At 47.1% G+C, this 23,235-nt stretch overlaps 1 protein-coding gene across 1 annotated transcript in view; it reads right to left on the bottom strand.

Annotated features, from left to right (window-relative positions):
- EPHX2 (epoxide hydrolase 2) overlaps positions 1-23,235 on the bottom strand; it is a 72,563-nt gene that overhangs the window by 43,930 nt on the left and 5,398 nt on the right. The window contains exons 2-7 of the mRNA XM_066594743.1: positions 22,778-22,862; positions 18,364-18,523; positions 17,134-17,324; positions 14,475-14,597; positions 14,229-14,303; positions 2,100-2,195 (exon numbers count right to left, since the gene is read on the bottom strand). Coding sequence (XP_066450840.1) covers positions 2,100-2,195; positions 14,229-14,303; positions 14,475-14,597; positions 17,134-17,324; positions 18,364-18,523; positions 22,778-22,862 — 730 coding nt within the window. The remainder of the gene's footprint in view (positions 1-2,099; positions 2,196-14,228; positions 14,304-14,474; positions 14,598-17,133; positions 17,325-18,363; positions 18,524-22,777; positions 22,863-23,235) is intronic.

A 23,235-nucleotide genomic window follows, 5' to 3' on the forward strand; every position in this document is an offset into this window, starting at 1 on the left:
ACTGTAAAAAAAACTCTTCAGAATTCTGCAGAGTCTTATAAATCACAAATACGAGAGGGAGTCAAACATTGTCCTCACTCCAGTTATAATAAAGCTTCCGTTGTCCACACTATCTTATCAACACTTTATTCTAGGTCGCCGTCTTCCCAGCCACTGCTGTATGGGTTTGAACGTGTTATGTCAGTTCATTTGTGACTACAGTGTAAGAATAAATGGCTGCTCCACTTGTGATTTGCACAAGAAAAAAAGCAGTGTGCAATAATTAATTCTGTATGTTGGCGAGATATGGATCTATCACTACAAGCCTGAGAGAATGGTATAGAAAATTCTCAACTTCCAAGGAAGAAAAAGTTGAAAAACGTCAACCATCAGCTGGAAAATTGATACTTATAGTTTTCTGGGATTTCCATTGGATCATCATCAGGTCAAAGGGCCAACAATCAACAGTGCTCATTACACAGAGATGTTCACTGAAGAGCTGAAGCCTAAAATTCAAACACAAAGCAAAGGACTGCTAATCCAAGGGTGTTGTGTTGCTGCATGACAATGCCTGTCCACACACAGCTGCCCTTACTGTCACTCTCCTAAAACTTTGTTTTGAAGTGTTAAAGCCTCCCGCCTATAGTCCTGATCTTGCCCCATCAGACTACCACCTGGTTGGTCCCCTGAAAGAAGCCTTAGGAGGATGAAGATTTACATCTGATGAGCTGAAGACGGCGGTGCATTCGTGACTTGCAGATCAGCCTAAAAAAATCATGTAATGAGGGAATACGAAAGCTTGTTGACAGATGGACAAGGTGTATTGAAGAGTAGGAAGATTATGGCAAAAAATGATGTATTTGTCTTTTCCTTAAAACAAATTCCACAGTCAGGGTGCATTCACACGAACGTATATCGGCTCGGTTTTCACGCCGAGCCGATATACGTTGTCCTCGGGTGCAGAGGGGGAGGATGGAAGAGCCAGGGCCAGAAACTGAGGCTCCCGCCCCCTCTCTGCCTCCTCTCCGCCCCTCTGCACTATTTGCAGTGAGAGGAGGCGGGATGGGGCGGGGCTAAAGTCCATTAATTGACCCCGCCCCCGTCCCGCCTCTCCATTGGAAATAGTGCAGAGGGGCGGAGAGGAGGCAGAGAGGGGGCGGGAGCCTCAGTTCCTGGCCCTGGCTCTTCCATCCTCCCCCCTCTGCACCCGAGGACAACGTATATCGGCTCGGCGTGAAAACCGAGCCGATATACGTTCGTGTGAATGCACCCTCAGAGTGAGGTTAATTTTTGAGCTTTGTATTTCAGGGGCTCTCTGCGGCTTTTTCTACTGATTTCTTCAGGATAGGTCATTAATATTTGATTGGTGGGTGTTTGCCACTCGGGACTCCCACCTTTCAACTACTCACCATACCTGTTGTTATAGAGGACAAAGCTGGAAGCAGACCGCTCTATCCATACTGCAGTGGCCCAGGCTGGTGTTGGAGGCGCATCTCCCATCAAATTCATTGCAATATCAACCCAATCTGCCTGCTTCTTGCTCTCTGTGTAATGACAACGGGGCGAACGAACAACTAATTGGCGTGACTCTCGAACAGAAAACTCCCACCGATCAGCTATTGATGACCTATCTTGAGGATAGGTCATAGATAGTTAAGTCTTGAAAAACCCCTTTAAGGCTTATTCAGATGAGCATGTACTATTTTTGCCTATGAAAAACGAACTGATTTTAATCCACGTACATCCATATTATATCTGTTTGCACTGAATTTTCTAATTTAGTGTGTCAAAGTTAGAAAAAAAGGCCCCATTTATTCTAGCAGTTCTTACAAATGACCCATGAACTACGGACATAACACGGACAGCATCTGAATGGTATCCGTTTTAAGTCCATCCCCATTTACTTCAATGGGGAGTTCCATCCACAGATCGGATCAGAATGGTACATGTTGCATATGCTGACTACTACAAGTCCGTGTGCTGTCTGAGTCTAGTCCATTGCAGACTCGGCTGGCACAGCGACTTGTGCCTTAGGCCTTATAATGTAAATAGTGTTACTTTAAACCAGGCCATGTACTCTGAACCTTTATACAAAGGCTGTAGGGCCACATGAAGCTTACCTGGAACCTCCATGAATACCAGCTCTCTGGAAAGCCATGACACAGGCAGATGACCGGCCCGCTTCCCATCTCTACATAATGCAGCTTCACGCCGGGCTGGAAAGGGGGGAAAACATACAAGGTACTACAGTTAGGTCTCATATCTGGATATTCGCTATACTAGAAGCGCTAGAAGTGCCGAGGGCCCTCATAAATACTTCACACTGCACTTCCTTAGAGGGGCAGAAAGCTGAAACAATGTTAGGATAACAACTCAGCTGAACTTTGCCTTCTTAGATTCAGGACTCTCAACTCAGTGATACATTTTATCCCAAAGTAACTGATCTCATAGTGAGGATTTCAAGGGGTTCTACTATTTGAGACAACTTGGTACTGCTCGGGTGAGGAGGGTAGTGCTTAACATAATATATATACACTGAACGGTCACTTTAGTAGAGATCTGGCCCTCTCACGATTGGAGCTTCCCTGTATGGAAATTCTCCCCGTGAACCCGGAGTGCAGCATCACATGACAAGTTTTTCGTGGATCAGTTTCATTTTGGATCCACATTAGATGGGAAAATCTGAAGATCCTTTGGCTGGAAACAACTCATTACTGAAAGGGGTCAGAGGAGGATGTCAGGAATCATTCTGACTAATAGATGCCGCAGTCAGGAGCAGCCGAATATAACGCTGCTGCTGCAACTAACGTGTATGAACACACAACTCGCCATTCCTTAGCGCGATTGGCATATAAAAGCAGACGACCAGCTCCAGCACCATTGTATGTAAGAGAAACAGAAAGACGAGACTCCAGTGGGCAAAAGAGCAAAATTATATCACTGAGCAGCGGAAAAACATCCCCTGGTCAAATGGATCCAGATATCTGTTGCACCGTGCTGATGGGAGGTAAGAATTTAGCACAAGTAGCATGAATTGATGACCCGTTCCTGTCAGCCGGTCAGAACATGTCAGCACCACCATCTAATGTACAGCAACTACAAGAAGCTTCCTGTCCGCAGGGGCCGATATTCTGCAACACCAATCGGAATATGTACTGCGATGAAACACTGCAGTTCTGAAGATAAAAGGAGGCCTGACGCACTACTAGATGGGGCGTCTAATAAAATGACCATAATAGATCGATAGCGGTGGTATCTGGGGAAGAGGTTTTGGAAGTGGGAGGTGGCGAGTCAAGTTAGTTACTGCCCGTGTGAGACGCTTTGTGGAGCTCAGAGGGACAGGAAAAGCCAGAGAGGAATCCTGGAGTCACGAGGGATGAACAATGTCATTGCGGCCTCGACATAGAGCATCTTGGGGCAGTGATCAGCTGCAAAGTCAGAGAGCGTCCCATAGAAGAGAAGTGGCCATGTCGCTCAATAGCACAGTAAGACAGTAATCAAAAGACAAGGGCACCTGGTGCACGAAGGGCCTGATCACAGAGAGAAGTAAAGGCGTTTAGCCCTCAGAGTTATACATTCTGCTGCTCTGAGATTAATTGTAATTACTTGCAAGAGATGTCATGGTTGCACAGACTGAATTCATTCCAGTTGACCTTCAGTCCTGTTTGTCGCCGTCCACCTGCACTTACAGATCGATAGATGGCACTTACATCTGTAGATCAGATACATTCTTCTTTCCGACTCTGGAACTTTTCATTGATAATGCATAAAAGATTAAATATATTGTGCAGCTCCAGAAAGTAAGATAAATGGGATTTACAGTATGAGGGATGGCGGCATTACTGAGGAGTCGCGGCACCTCCGACCTCACACCTAGTTATCACCGGCAGCCCAGAACTATGCGGGTCTCTCATGTGCTCCCGATCGATGTGCTGCCCACTGAGCAGAGAGTAATGGCCTCCTCTCATCTTCTCCTGCAGTAAGCAAAGATTGGAAGAGGCCATAGATGATTGATCGCAGGGATAGAAAGCTGTAACCCCCCCACTATACATTATTTTAAGGGTTAAATATCATATACCAGTCAAATCCACAAGGGTCACCAGTGTCCCCACTTAACCTAATTAAGGCCGCTCTTACATGGGACATTTTTAAAGCGTTTAGCGTGGCGTTTGAAACTCCGTGTAAACCGCCTCCATTGATTTCAATAGGGCTTTTTAGATGAGCATTCGAGTATATCTAACGGCACGATTTTTGAGAATTGTCTGCTCTGTTTTAGTGACTTTTGTTGGGAAGGTTATTATCTCTCCTTAGGGAGAGCACCTAGGAGGTGAGTGAGCAGACTTATAAGGCCATGCATGCTCTCTGGGAAATATATGCAAATAAGGCAGATGGAACAATACATCTGCAGCGCCACATTTTGGATGGCAGCATTCCTGCAAATCAATGTCAGACCCTTTAAACAAGTCTTTAGAACAAGGATTGGGAATTGAAAACCAAGCCAAAACCCATACACAGACAGCCGTTTCGGGATTTTTGCCCCTCATCGGTGTGCCGTAGGATCCTGGCTTGGCTGGGGAGAGGCCTGTGATGTGAAAGGTGTAGATCTGTGGATGCTATGGGATATGCAGTGGTGGGGTTCCTACAGTATGTTGAGTGGCTGATGACACCCTCACAGTTAGGGCATAGTCACATAAGAATGAACTCGCATGGAAATAGACTAGATTTATTCCAATGGCTCTATTCACATGAGGTTTTTTTTTTTTACTCAGATCGAAAGTCTGAGTAGAAAAAATATGCAGCGAGTCCTTTCTTTGTTCCATTTTCGGATGAGAATCGCCCAATCCAATCAATGGGTGCGTTACAAAAACGGACTGCACTCACATGATGCGAATATGAAAAGCAAACAACTAGAAACCTTTTTTAATGCAAGGAAATAACGAATGACACCAGTATGGGGAAAAAGCAAAACCGCATGGAGAAAAAAAAAGAAAATCTGTCAGTTTATCAAAGATTGCAATCTCATTCCCCTGTGTGAATAAGGCCTATGGGGGTATTCACATGGGCAAGTTTCCCGTACGAGTTCTGTCCAATTCCAAGATGGCTGGATCTCGAACGGGGAAAAAAAAAACAATTCATTTGAATGGGTTAATTCACATAAGCGATTGTTCTAAGTTTGTAAGGCCGCTGTATGTCCCCGGTAACACGGGCTCAATCATAGATACTGGAGGGATAGCTACATAATGAATGAAGGTTAAAAAAATTCACCGGCATGGCCCTTTAAAATGCTGCTATTACAAATGAGAGTTATTCCTAAAAACTTGGCAACCATGGTGTGTGTGCCTGGCTAGACCTGGACTACCCAGAGTACTCAATATGGGATAGAAAACAAGCAGAAGGAACGTGTGGGACGGAACATATGTCGGAAACCAAAGTCCTGACTAGAAATGAGCGAGCATGCTCGGTAAGGTCAGTTACTCGAGCGAGCTTTGCTCATCTCGAGTAACTGCCTTCTCCTCTGAGCGTGCTCGGGGGGCCGGCAGGGGTGACCGGTGGGCGGCAGCGGGGGAAGGGGGCAAAGAGAGTGAGAGATCTCTCTCACTCTCCCCTGCTCATTTCTAGTCCTGACCCCAGTTCCCCCTATCGTCTTTCATAGTTTTACTAGTTCTAATCTTGGTTTCACATTCCCTTCAAAGGGAGAAAAAGAAGAACTAGAGGAGAGCAACAGAAATGCCTGTCAGACTTCCTGTAAACGGGACGCTGTATGGAAGTAAAATTTTTTAGCTGATCAGCGTGTAATAATTCGCTTTTTTTTTCCTCAATAAAATCAGCTGACAGTAAAATGCTGCTATTACTTAACCCCTTAACGACGGCCCCATCAGGAAACTACGTCCCCAGCAAATGGGCTTTAATCCTAAAGGACGTAGTTTTATGCATCCTTTTAGGATTAATGCCCACTTGCCTGAGGACATGACAGCTCCATGCTGTCGGTGCCCGCAGGTAGCCGACAGCATGGAGCTGTCATCCCAGGATGCGGGCAGTCACCTCCGGCATTGCGATCACGATAAAGTAAATAAAAGTGGTTAAAAAGTCAGATATTCAGCTGCCCTGATGGATCGGATTCATCAGGGCAGCTGAAAATACTCACCCGGCTTGTCCGCGGTGTCGCCCGCGGATCTGGTCCTCCCGGACCCGCCGCCGGCCTTCTGCGCATGCGCGCCAGACAATGACGTCACGCGCATGCGCAGAAGACCTGGAGCCCCCGGCAGATTTAAAATCTTCTGGCTCCCGGCTCCTGAAGGTAGCCGGGAACCAGGAGGTGTTACTGGGGACCGCTGTGAGTGGTCCCCGGGCACGCGATCGCGGCGATCGCGAAAAAGTTAAAAAAGTTTTTTAAAAAAGTTAAGTTTCACTTCCCCTCATGGATCGGATCCATGAGGGGAGGTGAAAATACTCACCTCTGTCCTCCCCGATATCCCGGGACCCGAAGTCCCCGTCTGCGCATGCGCGCCCAATGTCAATCGTCGGGCGCGTGCACAGAGGGGCTCGAGCCCCGGGAAATTTAAAATCCCTCTGCTCCTGGCTGCCATGTGTAGCCAGGAGCACACGGATGTAATTGGGGACATGATCACCGTCATCCAATGGAAAGTTTAAAAAAAAGTGTAAAAAGTTTAAAAAAAAAAAAAGTTTAAAAAAAGTTAAAAAAGCTTGCGTTTCATCTCCCCCCACGGATCATATCCGTGAGGGAGGATGAAATGACGTACCTAAGGCTCGCGGATTTATCCGCGGACCTTACCCCAGCTTCTGCGCACGCGCCTGTCGCCAAAATGGCAGGCGCATGCGCAAAAGCTGTGGTAATTTAAAATCTCCCTGCTCCTGGCTACAAAACTTAGCCAAGAGCCTGGAGATTTCACGGATGGCCACGTTGAGCGGTTCCTGATCATGTGCTCACCGTTATCAAATGGATAATGGCGATCACGTAAAAGTTTAAAAAAGGTGAAGGTTCATCTCCCCACACCGATGCGATCGGTGAGATGAGATGAAACTTTACCGGAGGTCTCCATATTTACACCCCGACGCGATCCTCCTCCGTGAACTTTCCCGGATTCTGCACATGCAACCGCCGGCAAAACACCGGACACGTGCGCAGGAGTCGGAGAGCCCAGGAAACTTAAAATCTCCTTGCTCCCAGCGACCAACGGTCACCGAGAGCCTGGAGCAGCGACGGGTGGCCTTGAGCGGTCCCCAGTACCGTGAAAAAAGGGTAGAGATCTACCTTAGGCTGGTCTCACATGACCAGATAGGAATTACGGATTCCCGTGCGTCTGATCCGCGGTAATACGCAGATCAATCGCATTGGATTACACAATTCCGCTCACATTAGCGGATCAGCATTGCGTAATCCACTCGCAGAAAAGAGAACGCAACAGGTTCTATTTTACCGCGGATATCAGCAACATAGAGCCCATTGTGCTCCGTGGTCGCGGATATACCCACAGCCCATACGCAACTACGTTGTATACGGGCTGCGGGTACCCATGTCATCGCTAAGCGACGGTGGGGGAAATACAAACAACAACAAAAAAAAAAAAAAGTACTGCGCATGACCGCCTGTGTGAGTAGGCAGTTATGCGCAGTACATTACGCGGCCGTGCGCAGGGTCACAGCCGGGCTCACAGCTGGGATCTGCTGCGGGCCTCCGCAAGCGGATTCCACCTACGGCCGTGTGAGCCGGGCGTTATTCAGACCGCTACCTGTAATACGTAATTTACAAGAAGCCCCAGGAACGCTCGCCTTCCTGCAGTTCCAGGAGCAGCTTGTTGAGCGCCTTCTGTGTGAGACCACCGCACCTCAGCAAGCTTATGGAGACTCACAGAGCGCCACTTTTTACACCCCGTATCCGCTACTGAGGTCACAAAATACCACCAAAAAGCATGAGAGGAGGGGGGGGGATACCCGGTTTTATTGCCCCATGTACCCATCCCAACCAGCCTCCGTAATTACCCCTGTCTTTGGAAATACTACACAGTTCATATTATTACTTTTATCTAAGATTTAGGGAACGCCGAAAAGGGCGCGGAGGGGGTGGGGGTGGGGATTTTTTTAAGGTGTCAATTTTTATTCCGTACAAGTGGGCAATGGGGCCTGGAATGTATTCAGTTGTGCCCTGCAATCCAACGGGTGTTCCCTCCATTATAGGCCTAGCCATGTTTCCTGTAAGTAGATTAGGGCCACAATGGGTATGTTTTTGAACACGGGACAAACGGGGGGGGGGGGGGGAATTCATTTTGGGGTGAACGTCTTCATTCCTATGTACACTGTACAAAAAAAAAGTTTTTAAATTGACAAAATTGCCAAAAAAATGAAAATCGTAATTTTTTTCCTTCTGCTTTGCTTAGATTTATTCAAATACTGTGGGGTCATAATATGCAGTACACCCCTAGATGAATTCGTTAAGGGGTCTAGTTTTTAAAATGGGGTCATTTGTGGGGGTTCTTTATTGTTTTTGGATGCTCAATGGCTCTATAAGTGGGCAATGGGGCCTGGAATTTATTCAGTTGTACCCTGAAATCCAAAGGGTGTTCCTTCTATTATTGGCCTAGCTATGTGTCCTTTAAGTAGATTAGGGCCACAAGGGGTAAGGTTCTGAACACGGGACAAATGGGGGTATCCATTTGGGGGTGAAAGTCTTCATTCATTTGTGTGCTGTACAAAAAAAACAGTTTTTAAATTGATACAACTGCCAAAAAAATGAAAATTGTAATTTTTTTCCTACTGCTTTGCTTAGATTTATTCAAAAATTGTAGGGTAAAAATACACAGTACACCCCTAGATTAATTCGTTAAGGGATCTAGTTTTCAAAATGCGGTCACTTGTGGGGATTCTCTTTGGTTTTGGCCGCTCAAGAGCTCTACAAAAGTGCTATGGGGCCGAAAACGCCTTCAAGCAAAATTTATGTTCTGAAAGACACCAACTACTCCTTTCGTTTTGGGCTCCGTTGTGCATCCAGACAAAAGATTAGGGCCACAATGGGTATGTCTCTGAACACGGGAGAAACAGGGGTATCCATTTTGGGGTGCAAGTCTTCATTCATGTGTGTGCTGTACAAAAAAAAAAAGCTGTTTTTAAAATAACAGAATTGACAAAAAAACGAAAATCACAATTTTTTTCCTTTTGCTTTGCTTGAATTCATTTAAAAACTGTGGGGTCAAAATGGGTAGTACACCCCTAGATAAATTCAATAAGGGGTCTAGTTTTCAAAATGGGGTCATTTTTGGGGGTTCTCTTTGGTTTTGGCCGCTCAAGAGCTCTATAAAAGTGCTATGGGGCCTAAAACGCCTTCAAGCAAAATTTATGTTCTGAAAGCCACTGACTACTCCTTTCATTTGGGTCCCGTTGTGCATCCAGACATAAGATTAGGGCCACAATGGGTATGTCTCTGAACACGGAAGAAATGGGGGTATCCATTTTGGGGTGTAAATCCTCATTTTCATGGGCACTATAGGAAAAAAATATGTCTTTAAAATGACATATTTGCAAAAATATGAAATTTTATTTTTTCTCCTCTAAATTGAATTCATTCCTGAAAAAAAACTGGTGGGGTCAAAATACTCATGACACCCCTCAGTGGATACATTAAGAGGTGTAGTTTTTAAAATGGGGTCATTTGGGGGGGGTATCTATTATTCTGACACTCATGAGCCTTTGCAAACTTGCCTTGGTGCAGGAAAACAAAGTGTTCCTCAAAATGCTGAAAAGTAATGTTAAATTTGTACGTCCTCTAAACGGTTGGAAAAAAAAAAAAAAAAGTTTTTCAAGTGTGCATTCAGAATAAAGTAAACAGATGGAAATATATATCGTATCAAAAATTTGTACAGTATGTTTGCACATATTTGAGATATTACAGTTGAAAATGTAAAAAAAAAATGAAAATTTTCTCAAAATTTTTCCAATATTGGTACTTTTAATAAATATACACAAATTATATCGGTCTCTTTTTACCACCTAAATGAAGTACAGCATGTGGCGAAAAAACAATATCAGAATCACTTGGATATGCAAAACCTTTACGGAGTTACGCTACGTTGAACGATGTTTGATTTCCAAAATTTGGCTCCGTCACTAAGGCGCAAACAGGCTTCGTCACTAAGGGGTTAAAGGGGTGGTCCAAGTTGTAGGTTTTTACTAAAAAGACTTTGCCATGCAGTAAAATAACAAACTGGGATACACTGCAGCACTGCTCGGTCCTCCACTGCCTTATTTACAGGCTGCAGTTACGCCCAGTTTAGGGGAGGTCCCAGGCACTGCAGCCAATAACAGAGCTGAGTGATCGATCGCTGAGCTCTGTTATTGGCTGCAGCGCCTGTGTCATCCTGTAAATAGGCTGCGTCAGTCAGTAAATGTGACGTCAGAGGGGAGCCCCGATGCAGCGATGTGGGACACAGCAGGTGACTATATCCAGTTTGTTATTTTACTGCATGGCAAAGGCTTTTTAGTAAAGACTTACAACTTGGACCACCCCTTTAAGTTTAAGGCTCTACCATAAGAAAAGGTCATCCAAGAATTGTGGGAAGATCCTGGTATTACCAAAACTTGCACCCTTCTCGATGAGGAAAAAAAAAGTTGTGATGACCTCAAGAATTCGGACCGTGTCACAAAACGTGCAACGTTTGCGTAATTGGGGAACAGGTGTGCACCAGCGCAGAAGAAAGTTGCTGTATGAATCGCTGACCTAGGTCTATTCCACCCCGTCCATACAAACAAGAGTCAATGGATGGGATAAAGTAACTTGGCCACAGAACTGGAAACCTTATCAATCTCCCCCAGCTAACGCAGACTCGACACGACGTTCTGGCCAGCAACACGACTGGTGATGGGAAGTTATCTCTTTCCCTGATGCCAGGCAGCAGCTACCCGCGGTACAAGATGTTCTACCGAGGAGCATCTTATCTCCTCCGACAGGAACAATCCCAAACTAATAACACGCCGCATACTGCGATAGTGTAGAGGAGCGAGCCAAACCGTTACACAGCCAGAAAACAGATCACATCTTGGATTTAAAGGGGATGCGTTATCAGAAAATGACCTCTTGTAAAAAACATGTTTTTATTGTAAAAAATGTTTACAATATTTGGTGATTTTTTTTTTTTACATTTTTCGATGTCGCAATCCTGAAATCCTGCAGTTCTCACACTGACCACTAGGCCTAATAGTATGACATTTCCTGATCTGCAGAGAAAACTTCTCAGCAGTCATCTCATTATCATTGCAGGTAGGTTACACTGAGAGGAAACACTAATATACAGATATAGAACGCAGGATCCACCCTTCACAATAGGTGATGTCATCTCCTCTTCTCCCTGCACACTGATGTCTAAGCCTAATAATAGTCTGACAAGTCTTGTTCTGTAGAACAAACTTTTCAGAAGTCATCTCCTTACGGTATCATCACAGGCAGATTACAAGGAGTGGTTATACCTATATTTACAACCAGAGTTCCAAAAAAGTGCGGCCGCTGTGTAAAATGTAAAGAATGCAATGATTTGGAAATCTCATCTAACCATATTTTATCCACAGTTTCTGGACTGTGTAGTGTATAGCTTCTTCTTTGCATGATGCATCTTTGACTTACATTTGTGGATTGCACTATGAACGGTGTCCTTAGACTCAGGAAGTATTCCAGAGTCCATGCAGTGAACTGCATTACAGAATCATGCCGGTTTTTAATGCAGTGCCGCCGGAGGACCCATAAATCTGGAGCATCCAATATTGACCGACAACCTTGTCTCTTGTGCACATGAATGTCTCCAGATTCTCTAAATCTTTTGATGCTTCCCCTACAAGCTGGTGGCCGGCAGCATGTGTCACATGTAGCTAAGACTGGCCATGGTGAGATAGTTCATAGCAATGATCCACGGACGATCGGCCACGTTCACACCACATTTTTGTACCCTATTGGAAGGTACTGTTTTGTGATGTGAACAGACCTAATGTGGCGTGTTAGATGCCACTACAGCCCCCTCCCAGCAGGTCACGATCCAGAAGGCTCTCACGTAGCACTAGACGGCTGCCGCCATCAATTGGGATTGCCAATTCGTGACTGCATCTGCATTGTGTATTTAATACAGGTTAAGGCTTGCTTCTAATGTCAGACGCCAGAACTGATTCATCAGCGTAACATTTCTATTATTGTCTAGAATGAGCTGTGAAATATCTACACGCGTGTGGTCTGTGATGAGAGATACAGTCTGTCAGCTCTCCAGGAGATGAACGCAGGAGCTGCCGCCGGGAATCTGATAACACTAATCATATCTCATCATCGCCGTCTTCACAGACTATCCAGGAAACGGATCGCGCTTCATTATAACTGGCTGTGACACCGAGGCGGCCGGACGGATTCCTCCAACATGAAGAACAAGAGAAGGAAATGATCCAGTATAGACTAAGAAGTAGCTGATAATATGCTGCATGGTCCTCTATGTAGACTATGGTATTGCGTCAAGCTTGTATGTGGTATGGAGATGGTAAAGTAAACGCTGGATGGCCACTTCATTAGAGACCCTCATCTAGTAGTGGATCGGACCTCCTTTGGCCTTCAGAGCTGCAGCAATTCATAGCGGCCTCCATCCACAGGTATCAGAGAATGTAGGATGGGCAAAAAACCTTCCCTGCACCACTACTCCACCAGCCTGACAGAAAGGGGTCAGCGATTTCTGCTGCTTGCGCCAAATTCTGACCTCCCATCACGGTGCAACAGATATCTGGATCCATCTGACCAGGGGAGGTTTTTCTGCTACGCAGGGATACTATTTTTCTGCTATTTTGCCCCCCTGGAGTCTTGTTTTTTTGTCTGTCCAAGAAACAATAGTGCTGGAGCTGGTTGTCTGCTGTTATAGCCCAAACATGTTCGCACATGTTGGTTGGAGCACCAAAACTGTACTTTACTTCGCAGCGCCTGTTGGTCAGAACAATTCCGGACATCCCCCTCTGACTCCTTTCAGTGACTAGTAATTCCGCCCCCTTTAGGCCGCCTGCAGACGGGCGGGTCGGATCCGGCGGCGAGAATTCTCGCCGCGGGACCCGACCCCAGCGCCTGCAGGGAGGAGCGCGTACTCACCCGCATGCGCAGACCGGAGCTGGCGGCCGGGTGAGTGACGTTTCTGTGCGAGGCTCTGCGAGCCCCGCACAGAAATAGGACATGCCGCGGTTTGTTTGCCGCGCGACCGTCTGCATAGGAGTGCGTATTGTAATGCACTCCTATGCAGGCTTTTAGTGGCGGAAATCCCGCCGCGGAATTTCCGCCCGTGTGCAGGCGGCCTTAGTAGGATGTTTTTCCTCGATTATGCCATTCTTGGTATACTCTCCACACAACTATACAGGATTGAATTTGGCATTTCCATAGCGCAGTATGAACATGTTTTTTTCTTTTGAGTGACTACCGTGTTTCCCCGAAAACAAGACCCTGTCTTATTTAATTTTTGACCCAAAAGATGCACTAGGTCTCACTTTCTGGGAATGTCTTATTTTACTTACCTAGCAGGCTCAGTCCAGGTCCCTCCCACTACTCTTCATTGCCCCGGAGCAGTTCCTGCTGTCCATGGCCACTGATACAGCATCACTTACTGGTTACGGGATTCATAAATCCCACCTCCACAAAGCAATGGCTGTGATTGGTTCTTCGAGCACTGCATTGATTGGTTTTTCGAGCACAGTGACTCAGCCAATCACCGCCATCCCATTGTGAAGGAGAGATTAATGAATTGGCTGAGCTATGGTTTAGTCAATTCATTAATCCCGCCTCAACAATGTGATGCCTGCGATTGGTTCTTCGAGTGCTGCTCAGCCAATCAATGCGGTGCTTGAAGAAGCAATCACATTGAGGCAGCTCAGCCAATCCACAAATCCCACCTCCAGAATGTGATGCCTGTGAATGGTTCTTCGAGCGCTGCCTTGATTGGTTGAACAGCACTCGAAGAGTCAATCACAGCCATTGCCTCCGGGAGGTAGGATTTATGAATCCCGTAACCAGAAAGTGATCTGGAGAGCAGTGGGAAGGACCCAGTCCTAGCCTGTTAGGTAATGTATTCCTATATATATTTTTTATGTAATGTAACAAGGGCTTATTTCTGGGGTAGGGCTTATATTTCAAGCCTTTCCAAAAATCCTGAAAAATCATGCTAGGGCTTATTTTCAAAGGAAACAGTAGTGTCAGGTTATTGATTTATCGTACACGTTCCACGCCCAAATCCTACCTTTACTGTAACGTATCCATGAGGGACGGCCTCCGGGTCTGCAGCAGGCGGCAACACGTCTTCATTATCTAGGAGCTGATATAACACAAACAGGAATTAATTTTCCTATGATGAAGAGAAGCCTCACATAACAATCTTCAGGGTTTATGTTTTGTTTTCTCACAGGCGGCCTTCGGCAAGAACTGAGGGCAATAAATGTTCTTTCTTGGATGCTAGATTATCAGATGTGAATAATGTAACCGTTACCTTCACGCCGGACAAGTCCTGTAGCTCCTTCAAAGCTTTCTCTGTATCTTTGACCAACACTGTAGATATCCCCATATTACGAGCGGGTTTCAGGTTGGCCCCTAAATCATCCAGGAAAATGGTCTGTAATAGAAAATGTTCGGTAAGTAAGTCTACCCTGAAGAATGGGGTCATGTCATACATGAGTGATTTATTTCCAGCATCGCATCGTACCACGATGAGGGTAGAAAAATCACGGCATGTCCTATCTTTGAGCGTGCCCTCGCATTGCATCACCCATTGTTTTGAATGGCAAGAAAAATAAAAATCGCACCGCATGTGAAGGTGCGCACAAGTGTGATGTGATGCCTTGAAAACTATGGGAAACACTCTGCAATCCTAAGTGATGCAAGGCGGTTTTAACACAAAATATCTTCCATCCGCAGGAACATGTTGAGGAGCGTGACATTGGGTTCAGTTTCACGGCCCGATATCACACTCAAACATGTGAAGTTAGCCATAGTAAAGGAGCGTTCACAGTGTTTCTGTACACGCTATGTGACTACGCCCGGCGTTCTGTGACAACTGCTGGGAGCAGCATTGTGACGGAATTCCAGGATAGAAATAAAAAGGCGCCATTCACTTCTATTGTCAAACGGACCAAGATTTGCGTTTGTTGCTGTTATATTTGGAGTACAGAATAGCGCAGTCATCTACATTATTCTGTACTCCAAATACAACGGAAACCTTATAAAACGGACACAATGTTGTTACTGTAGAAGTGAATGACCCCGTTTGTTTCCGTCCGGGGATTCCATCACAGAGCCCCCGAGGTAGTCATATAGTGTGTACAATAGGTCTGTGTGAACGCGGCCTTACTGTGCCGTATACTAATGATGCTAGAACAGTCCAGCGGGCTCAGACCATTCCTGCCACCCACTGTGTACTCCATAACCCGGTCCCTCTGCTGATGGATATCTCCGACCTCATGGACGCTCCCATGAAAATTTGACACATGCGCCACACAACCAGCGACTGAGGGGGGCTTCACACTGGCGATGAAACTGCACGATTTCCCAGCGCTGAGAAAAATCGCTGAATTATGAAGCCAATGGCTTGCAATGCCTCCATTCACATGTGCCATGTTTTAATGCTTGCGATGTAGCGTGAAAACAAAATCGCAGCATGTGCATTCTTTTTGCAATCTTGCCCATTGTTCCCAATGGGGCTGGCGGCAGCGGCAGAAATCAATGGGAAATGATTGCGATCCTCTGTGACAGCAGTGGCAAGGGACTCCCTGCGGTAAGGATTTTTGGTTTCGGAGGGGGGCGTTTAAAATATAAGCCCTACCCTGAAAATAATTCCTAGCTGAAAAAAAAAAAAAATACATCACTTTAGCAGCGCTGTCATTTCCGGCGCGTCTTCTGGCAGGTCCGCGACACTCTTCTTCAGCTTCCCTTCTGGGCGGGGATTGAAAAATCCTTGCCTTCTGAAAGCGCTGCCTCTGATTGGCTGAGTGCTGTGACCAATCAGAGTCAGCACTCAGCTGTCATTCAATGGGGCTGGCACTGCTGCTGCCGGCCCCATTGAGAACAATGTGACAGCTGCAGCAGGGGATTCCTTTAGCGATCATGTTCCATTGATTTCAATGGGGCTGGCGTTGCTGCCGCTGCCACCACTAGAGTCAATGGAAGAAGATCACCATCTCCTGTCGTGGCTGTGACAGCTGCAGCAGGAGATTCTTTCAGCCCTGCAGGGATAGGAGACTGTTTCACTGCAATTTTTAGGTTGAGCTGAATTTAATGATGAGCTAGCAGTGCAGGATGGCTGCATGTTTAGATGCAATGATTATCGCTCACACAATCGCTGTTTGCGATTTTTGAGCGATCATTGCTTCGTGTAAAGGGCCTTTACCTGTCTGCTTACCTTTAAGGATTTCTAGGCCGCAGAGAGCAATGTAAAGCTCCATCCACACTGCGTTGTAGCTTCTGTCCTGTGTTCCGTCTGTCCAGATGGAACCCTGGATGGAAGCTCAGCTTGTCTGTGAGCTTGTTTCCACTATTTGTGTCAAACAGAATAGTGCAGTCATTTTATATAAGGTGTTGCTGTGTACACAGGGATTCAACTTTTACCGTAGCTTACGGGATTATCAAGGCAAAAAATTTTTTGTAAATCTGCTCAACAAGCTGTATGAGCATAAAAAGAAGCCAAACTCACCTCGTCCGATCCCCTGCTGCTACTGTTCCAATGGCGCCCGATCCCCTGCTGCTCTGACTCCTGCTGCAGGAGCAAAGACATCCTGATACAGCAACACATGATCACAACCACTGCAGCTGAAGTGAGCTGGTGATTGGTTGCAGTGGTCACATGTTCTTGGTGAAAGTGACATCATCACTGCTGCAGCTGAAAATGGAGCATAGCGGGGGATCGGGCACTAAAACAGATCGGTTGAGGTGAATATGGTTTCTTTTATGTCTGTGCGACCTGGAGAGCAACTTTGCAAAACTAGTTCTTACTTGAATTACCCCTTTAATTCTATATGTAACCAGAAGAAAGGTGACAGAAGGTGGATGCAGGCTCTCGAAGACCATGTTATAGCAGTGCAGTAGGAGGCTTCCCCCTTTCCCGATGAGTAACAGACCACTGTGGATTATTCTAACCCTATAAGACAACACCTCACCTCCTGAGGCTCGGCTTTCAGCATCTTCAGGGCATACTCGTATATCCGTGTCTCTGGTTTCCTCATTCCGATGCGGCAGGATTCAATGACCAGGTCAAAGTGGTGGTTCAAGAAAGAGAATATCTCGGCGGTGTGGTGTCGGTTGGGGCTGTCATCCACCCAGTTGTTGGTGAGGATGCAGGTTTTGAACCCTGTAAGAGGGGAAGCCAATTGGTGATGCAAGTCATGGAGGTAGTAGGTGCTCATCTCCATCCGATTATATATAGAAAAACGTGGTTGATTAGGTTAGACATCTCTTTCATTCCGAAGTGTCGGTGATGTTAAAGGGGTTATCCAGGGAGGCCAAAATATTTTTCATACAGGCCTAAAGTGGCCTCTAGTTTCACCAATGCTGGGCCCCCGTTGGTCTACGCTGTTGACGGCAACATGTGACCACTGGCTCACTTTGGCCAGTGATTGGCTACAAAGGTCACTTGTTCCTGTATCAGGACATCACTGCTCTGCAGCTGAAAGAAGACCAGCAGGGACCAGGCACTGGGGATGGCAGCAGAGGATCGGGTGAAGGGATTATGGCTTCTGTTATGATACTCCACCACTCTGGGCCTTGTTTTCACACATTTTCATAGACCACCTGTTAACACTCATTAAGTAGTAAAGGGATTGTCCAGTTGTAAACCAGCAATCATCTACCCTTAGGATAGGGCATCAATGGTAGATTGACAGGGGTCTGCCACCCAGGATCCACTCTGATCAGCTAGTCGGTGGGTCGGTGTGCTCATGCACGGAGCTTATTTCTGCAGGAAGCAGACAGCTCTGTTGCCACTACAGCATCCCAGCTTGGTATTTCCATTCTTTTCAGTAGGAACTCTACTTGCAATACCAAGCCTAGGCTTTGCAGTGGGAATGGAGCTGTCTGCTTCCTGTAGAAATCAGCTCAGTGTACAAGCGCACCAATCCAGAGAACAGCTTGTCATCAGGGGTCCTGGGTGGCAGACTGCCTCTGATCTACTACTGATGATCTATCCTGTGGATAGACCATCAATAGTTTACTTCTTAAGAAAATCGTGTGACCGAGCGTTCCATGGTGCGACTGCTTTAACAGTAAGGAATCCCCTTGCAAGCCTGTAGGGAGAACCACCTTTCTTCCACCCTCAGTCACAGCTAAAGCCCTGGATGTAAATATACAGGTCTAGGTTTAATTTCTCCGTATGTAATAATCGCCATTCTTACCGTGGTTTCTCAGCGCTGTAGCGGCTTTCAGGATCGGCTTGTTGATTCCACCCGTCTCAAAGAAAGTGGAGAAAGTCTTCTCCAGAGAGAAGGTCTCGGGGAGGGTGACCCCAGATTCTTCAGCAAGCACCTTACACTCCTTGTTCATCTCTGTAATGAACTATCAGAGCACAGACGTCAGTAAATCTCATATGGTGGCAAGGATCTTCTAAAAGCCTCCGAATTTACAGGTTTGATACCAGACATAGAGACTTTCCCCAATCAGAGTCATACAGAGGTTTGGTTAGCCATGCTCTAACCAATATGGCACTGAACGTTTACAGCCCCATGCACCGCGTTGGTAGTATAGTCAGGCTATGTAAGAGCCCAAGGAGGTAACGATGGCGAGCGCACTCACCGGGGCATTAGCTAGTTTATTAAAAGGAGTGGCGAACAGGAGTAAGACGACAGTGAGCGTAATGTTGCTAAAGGAGGGCAACGTGCGAATGTATGTACAGTTTGTCCTTGTGAAGAGCACCAAGTAGGCATGAGGAGACTTACAGGCCACGCAGAGCGCCTCTAGGAAATTTGGTATGCAAATGAGAACTAGTACAATGCACCATCTATTGGGAGACAGCTGCCCTATAAGTCAATGTCCGACCTTCTAATAGGCCTTGTAACAGGACTGGGCTTATAAACCAAGAGTGATGCAGTGAACCCAGGAGCGGGATAGTAGTACTGTGGGCCTCAAGCCCTCAGGACCCGCTGGTGTGGAGGACGCTGAGACCGACAGATGCTGTGAGAGGGTGAGGACATAGTAAGCTGTCAACTGTACCCAGAAATGGGCGGTGCTCTTATGAGCCGTCGCCCCGAGGACCTCTGCACCTGTAACAACTAAGGCTCCTCTCCGTCAGCAGAAGACATTAAAGGAGATGTCTCGAGGCAGGAGTGGATTTTTTTTTATTGCCCAGTCCCCCTAATTAAGCATACATTACTAAGCCCCCCTGTAAATGACTTTTCTAGCTGGTTTGTACTTACCGTTCCAGCGTTTCAGCAACTTATAAAAATTTTCCCAAGATGGCCGCCGGCTTTTTTCCCGACGTGCACGCTCCCGAGACGCTACCAGCTGTGTCTCCCTGACAACCAGACGCCCCGCAGCCGCCGACCGGACCCCTGGAGTGAACACGGCCGACCAGTCACCCACCGCCAGGCAGCAGGTAGGCGCAGCCCCCCCATCGCAGCGACAGCCCCCCCCATCACAGCGGCAGCCCCCCCCCCCATCGCAGCGACAGCCCCCCCCCCCCCCCGCCCATCACTTACCAGGACGGCGGGACAGCTTCTCGGGACAGCTGGGCGGCTCTGCACCTTCCTCTAACAGAGGATGGTACAGAATGGTACCCCTGGAGTGAACACGGCCGACCAGTCACCCACCGCCAGGCAGCAGGTAGGCGCAGCCCCCCCATCGCAGCGACAGCCCCCCCCATCACAGCGGCAGCCCCCCCCCCATCGCAGCGACAGCCCCCCCCCCGGCCCATCACTTACCAGGACGGCGGGACAGCTTCTCGGGACAGCTGGGCGGCTCTGCACCTTCCTCTAACAGAGGATGGTACAGAATGGCCGCTCCAGCGCGCTCCCGAGCAGTGACAGCTCGTCTGCGCATGCGCAGAAGAGCTGCAGCGGGGAGCACACTGAAGCGGCTCGTGCTGAAAGGAGAAGAACGGACTGCGCAAGCGCGTCTAAAAAAGCAAGCTGCCAGCGAATTTAGACGGAACCATGGAGACGAGGACGCTAGCAACGGAGCAGGTAAGTGAATAACTTCTGTATGGCTCATATTTAATGCACAATGTACATTACAAAGTGCATTAATATGGCCATACGGAAGTGTATACCCCCACTTGATTTCGCGAGACAACCCCTTTAATGTTTTTCCATTGAACCGCATTGCTTATATTCTCTGTATCCTTTAAAGAAACAGTTGCAGAGACACTGACAGCCAATGCAGACTTAAAGGGGTTGTACCAACATTGTAAGTTATTTCCTATCTGCAGTATATCCACAGGATAGGGCTTAACTTACTGATCAGTGAGGTCTCACCATTGAGACAAGCACTCCTATATCTTCCGTCTGTAGGGTTACTGCACCCCTCGTAGTGAGGAGGATGGCTGGTCGCAGCACCGCGTTAACGCTGCATTGACTTTCAGCAAGACTGTGGAGATAACTAAATGGCACGCACTCGGGTATTTCCCTCAGCCCCATTGAAATGAGTGGAGCACCGACTGCACATGCTCGACAGCGCTCCATTCACACTGATGTCATTCACAGTAACGTGAGTACTGCTCTCATGATCAGTGGGGGTCTCAGCAGTGAGACCCCACAGATCAGTAAGTGATCACCTACCCTGTGGATATCCTGTAGATAGGGAATAATTAATAATGCAGCGCACCACAGAAGTCAAGTTGGCTCCAATGAAAAATAAACCACTGAGCCAAGCCTGGTGCGCCATTGTGTCAAGTGAGCCTCCATGGAGCAAACCGCTGTTGTAAGTGTGGAAGCAAGTACCAGAGGTCTAAGAGGTTGGGTGCAAATGTGCAAAAGCCCTGGAGCCTCCTGACTGCCAAGTTAAAGCTACTCGAGTCGGTTACCTGAAAGTCTGAAAGCCTCAAGCCGCAGAGACTGAGTGTATGTTGCCTGTCTGCCATACGTTTATACCCCAGAGCCACAAAAAGATGCTGTTAGCTAAAAGAGACTAACTTAATCCCATGGTGAACCGACAGGCTGCCACTACCCTGTTTCCCTGAAAATAAGCCCTAGTTACACTACATAAAAAAAAAATAAAAAAAAAATACATTACCTAGCAGGCTTGGTCCTGGTCCAGGTCCCTGCAGTCCTCAAACGCTCGTATAACATCACTTCCTGGTTACAGGATAAATCCCGCCTCCAGGAAGCGATGGCTGCGATTGGTTCTTCGACCGCTGCTCAGCCAATCAATGCAGCGCTGAATAAACCAATCACAGCCATCACATTGGTTCATCCAGCGCTGCACTGATTGGCTGAGCAGCGGTCAAAGAACAAATCACAGGCATCGCTTCCTGGAGGCAGGATTTATGAATCCCGTAACCAGGAAGTGATGTTGTATGAGCAGTCGAGGACTGTGGGAAGTGCGTTGGAGCTGTGGAGAGCAGCGGGAGGCACCTGGACCAAGCCTGGTAGGTAAGTATATTAAGACCTACCCCAAAAGTAAGATCTCGTGCCTCTTTTGGGGCAAAAATTAATATAAGACAGGGTCTTATTTTCAGTGACACCTGGTATGTTACCAAGTTCTAAAGATTGTTCTGCTACTTTACTGCAACGTATGCTTCCTTGTCTGTTGATCCATCTTTCTTAGGGGGTCCCATAAGTCTCTGACTGTAGGCAGCGAACTGCATGGCATGTGTGCCCCCATAAAGAGAACTGAATCTGCAGAAACTGAGCAAGCAGGATACTGTATGGCGAGAAGTAAACTCTTGTAGTCCTGTATATAACAGGAAATCAATGGAATTGTAAAAGCAGGATTGGAAGTGACCAAAGTACGAGAAGTGATAAAACCCAACAACAGAAAGGAGATGTAAATAGTTTCAATGTTGCTCAACTTTATAAGTAGATTAAGTCGTGGGAACGTTGTGAAAACTGGAACTACAAGTGAACATTTCTCAGTATATGCTGCAACAAAAGGGCTAATTACATTGTAAACACCATCTGTTCTAACTCATAAAGTGAAAGGCTTGGTTTGTCCACAATGGTCGTTTTCCATTGATGGTGAGATGACGATGGGTGGGCTTATTGATGGGACCCTGAGATTATCCTCAGGGATAGTGTTTGCTAAAATGTCACAATACATGACACCCACTGAAGTCACCAACCTCTCTATGACACTTGGGCTTGTTTGGTCCACCAGGATTGCATTTGCTCTTAGCAGCAGCCTTTTCTCCCAGTATTAACTTCATATGCATTCAGAAGACCTTTCTGGGGTCTGCACCCGGAGCGGATACCTCTGTAGCATCCGTGATGGCTGTATATATAGTCTTAGGCCGCCTGCAGACGGCCGGGTCGGATCCGGCTGCGAGAATTCTCGCCGCGGGACCCGGCCGCCTGCAGAGAGCAGCACGTACTCACCCGCGCCCCGCAGCACCGGCTCTTTCATGTGCCGGCTGCCGGCGCATGCGCAGAGTGGAGCCGGTGAGTGACATTTCTGTGCGGGGCTCTGCGGTTTGTTTGCCGCGCGAGATTTTGCGTGGACAAACCGCGGCCGTCTGCATAGGATTGCGTTTGCTAACGCAATCATATGGCAGCTTCCAAGGGCGGAAATTCCGCGGGAAATCCCGCCGCGGAATTTCCGCCTGTCAGCAGGCGGCCTTACACATTCTGATTCATGAACCACAATATTTCTCCATCTTACCTGAGACAATGGTATCTGTCCCCTCTCTACCCGGGCGAATGCTCCATCCGAGCCGCTCTTTACAAATGCGATCCCCAGGAATCCTCTGTAAGTAAAAGACAATGTAATGCTAAACCAAAAATGGCCACATGATGGGATCCACGTCTAAACCACACAGTCCTATTATATCTTCTATGTAGATTTAGAGGGGCACTCAAGTTAATAAAGTAAATACAGTGATACACGTCACATACACCGAATGCCACTTTATTAGAGACTCCCATCTTATTGCACATTCAGCTTTCACTGACATTCACAACCGCAGCAATGTGTCATATTACAGATCCCACTACGTAATGAAATCATCCTGCAGGAATATCGGCCCCTGCGGACAGGAAGCTTCTTGTATTTGCTGCAGATTAGATAGTGGTGCTGACATGTTCTGACCGGCTGACAGGAGGGGGTCATCGATTCATGCT

Source organism: Eleutherodactylus coqui, chromosome 1 (assembly GCF_035609145.1).
Source record: "Eleutherodactylus coqui strain aEleCoq1 chromosome 1, aEleCoq1.hap1, whole genome shotgun sequence".
Lineage (NCBI taxonomy): Eukaryota > Metazoa > Chordata > Amphibia > Anura > Eleutherodactylidae > Eleutherodactylus > Eleutherodactylus coqui.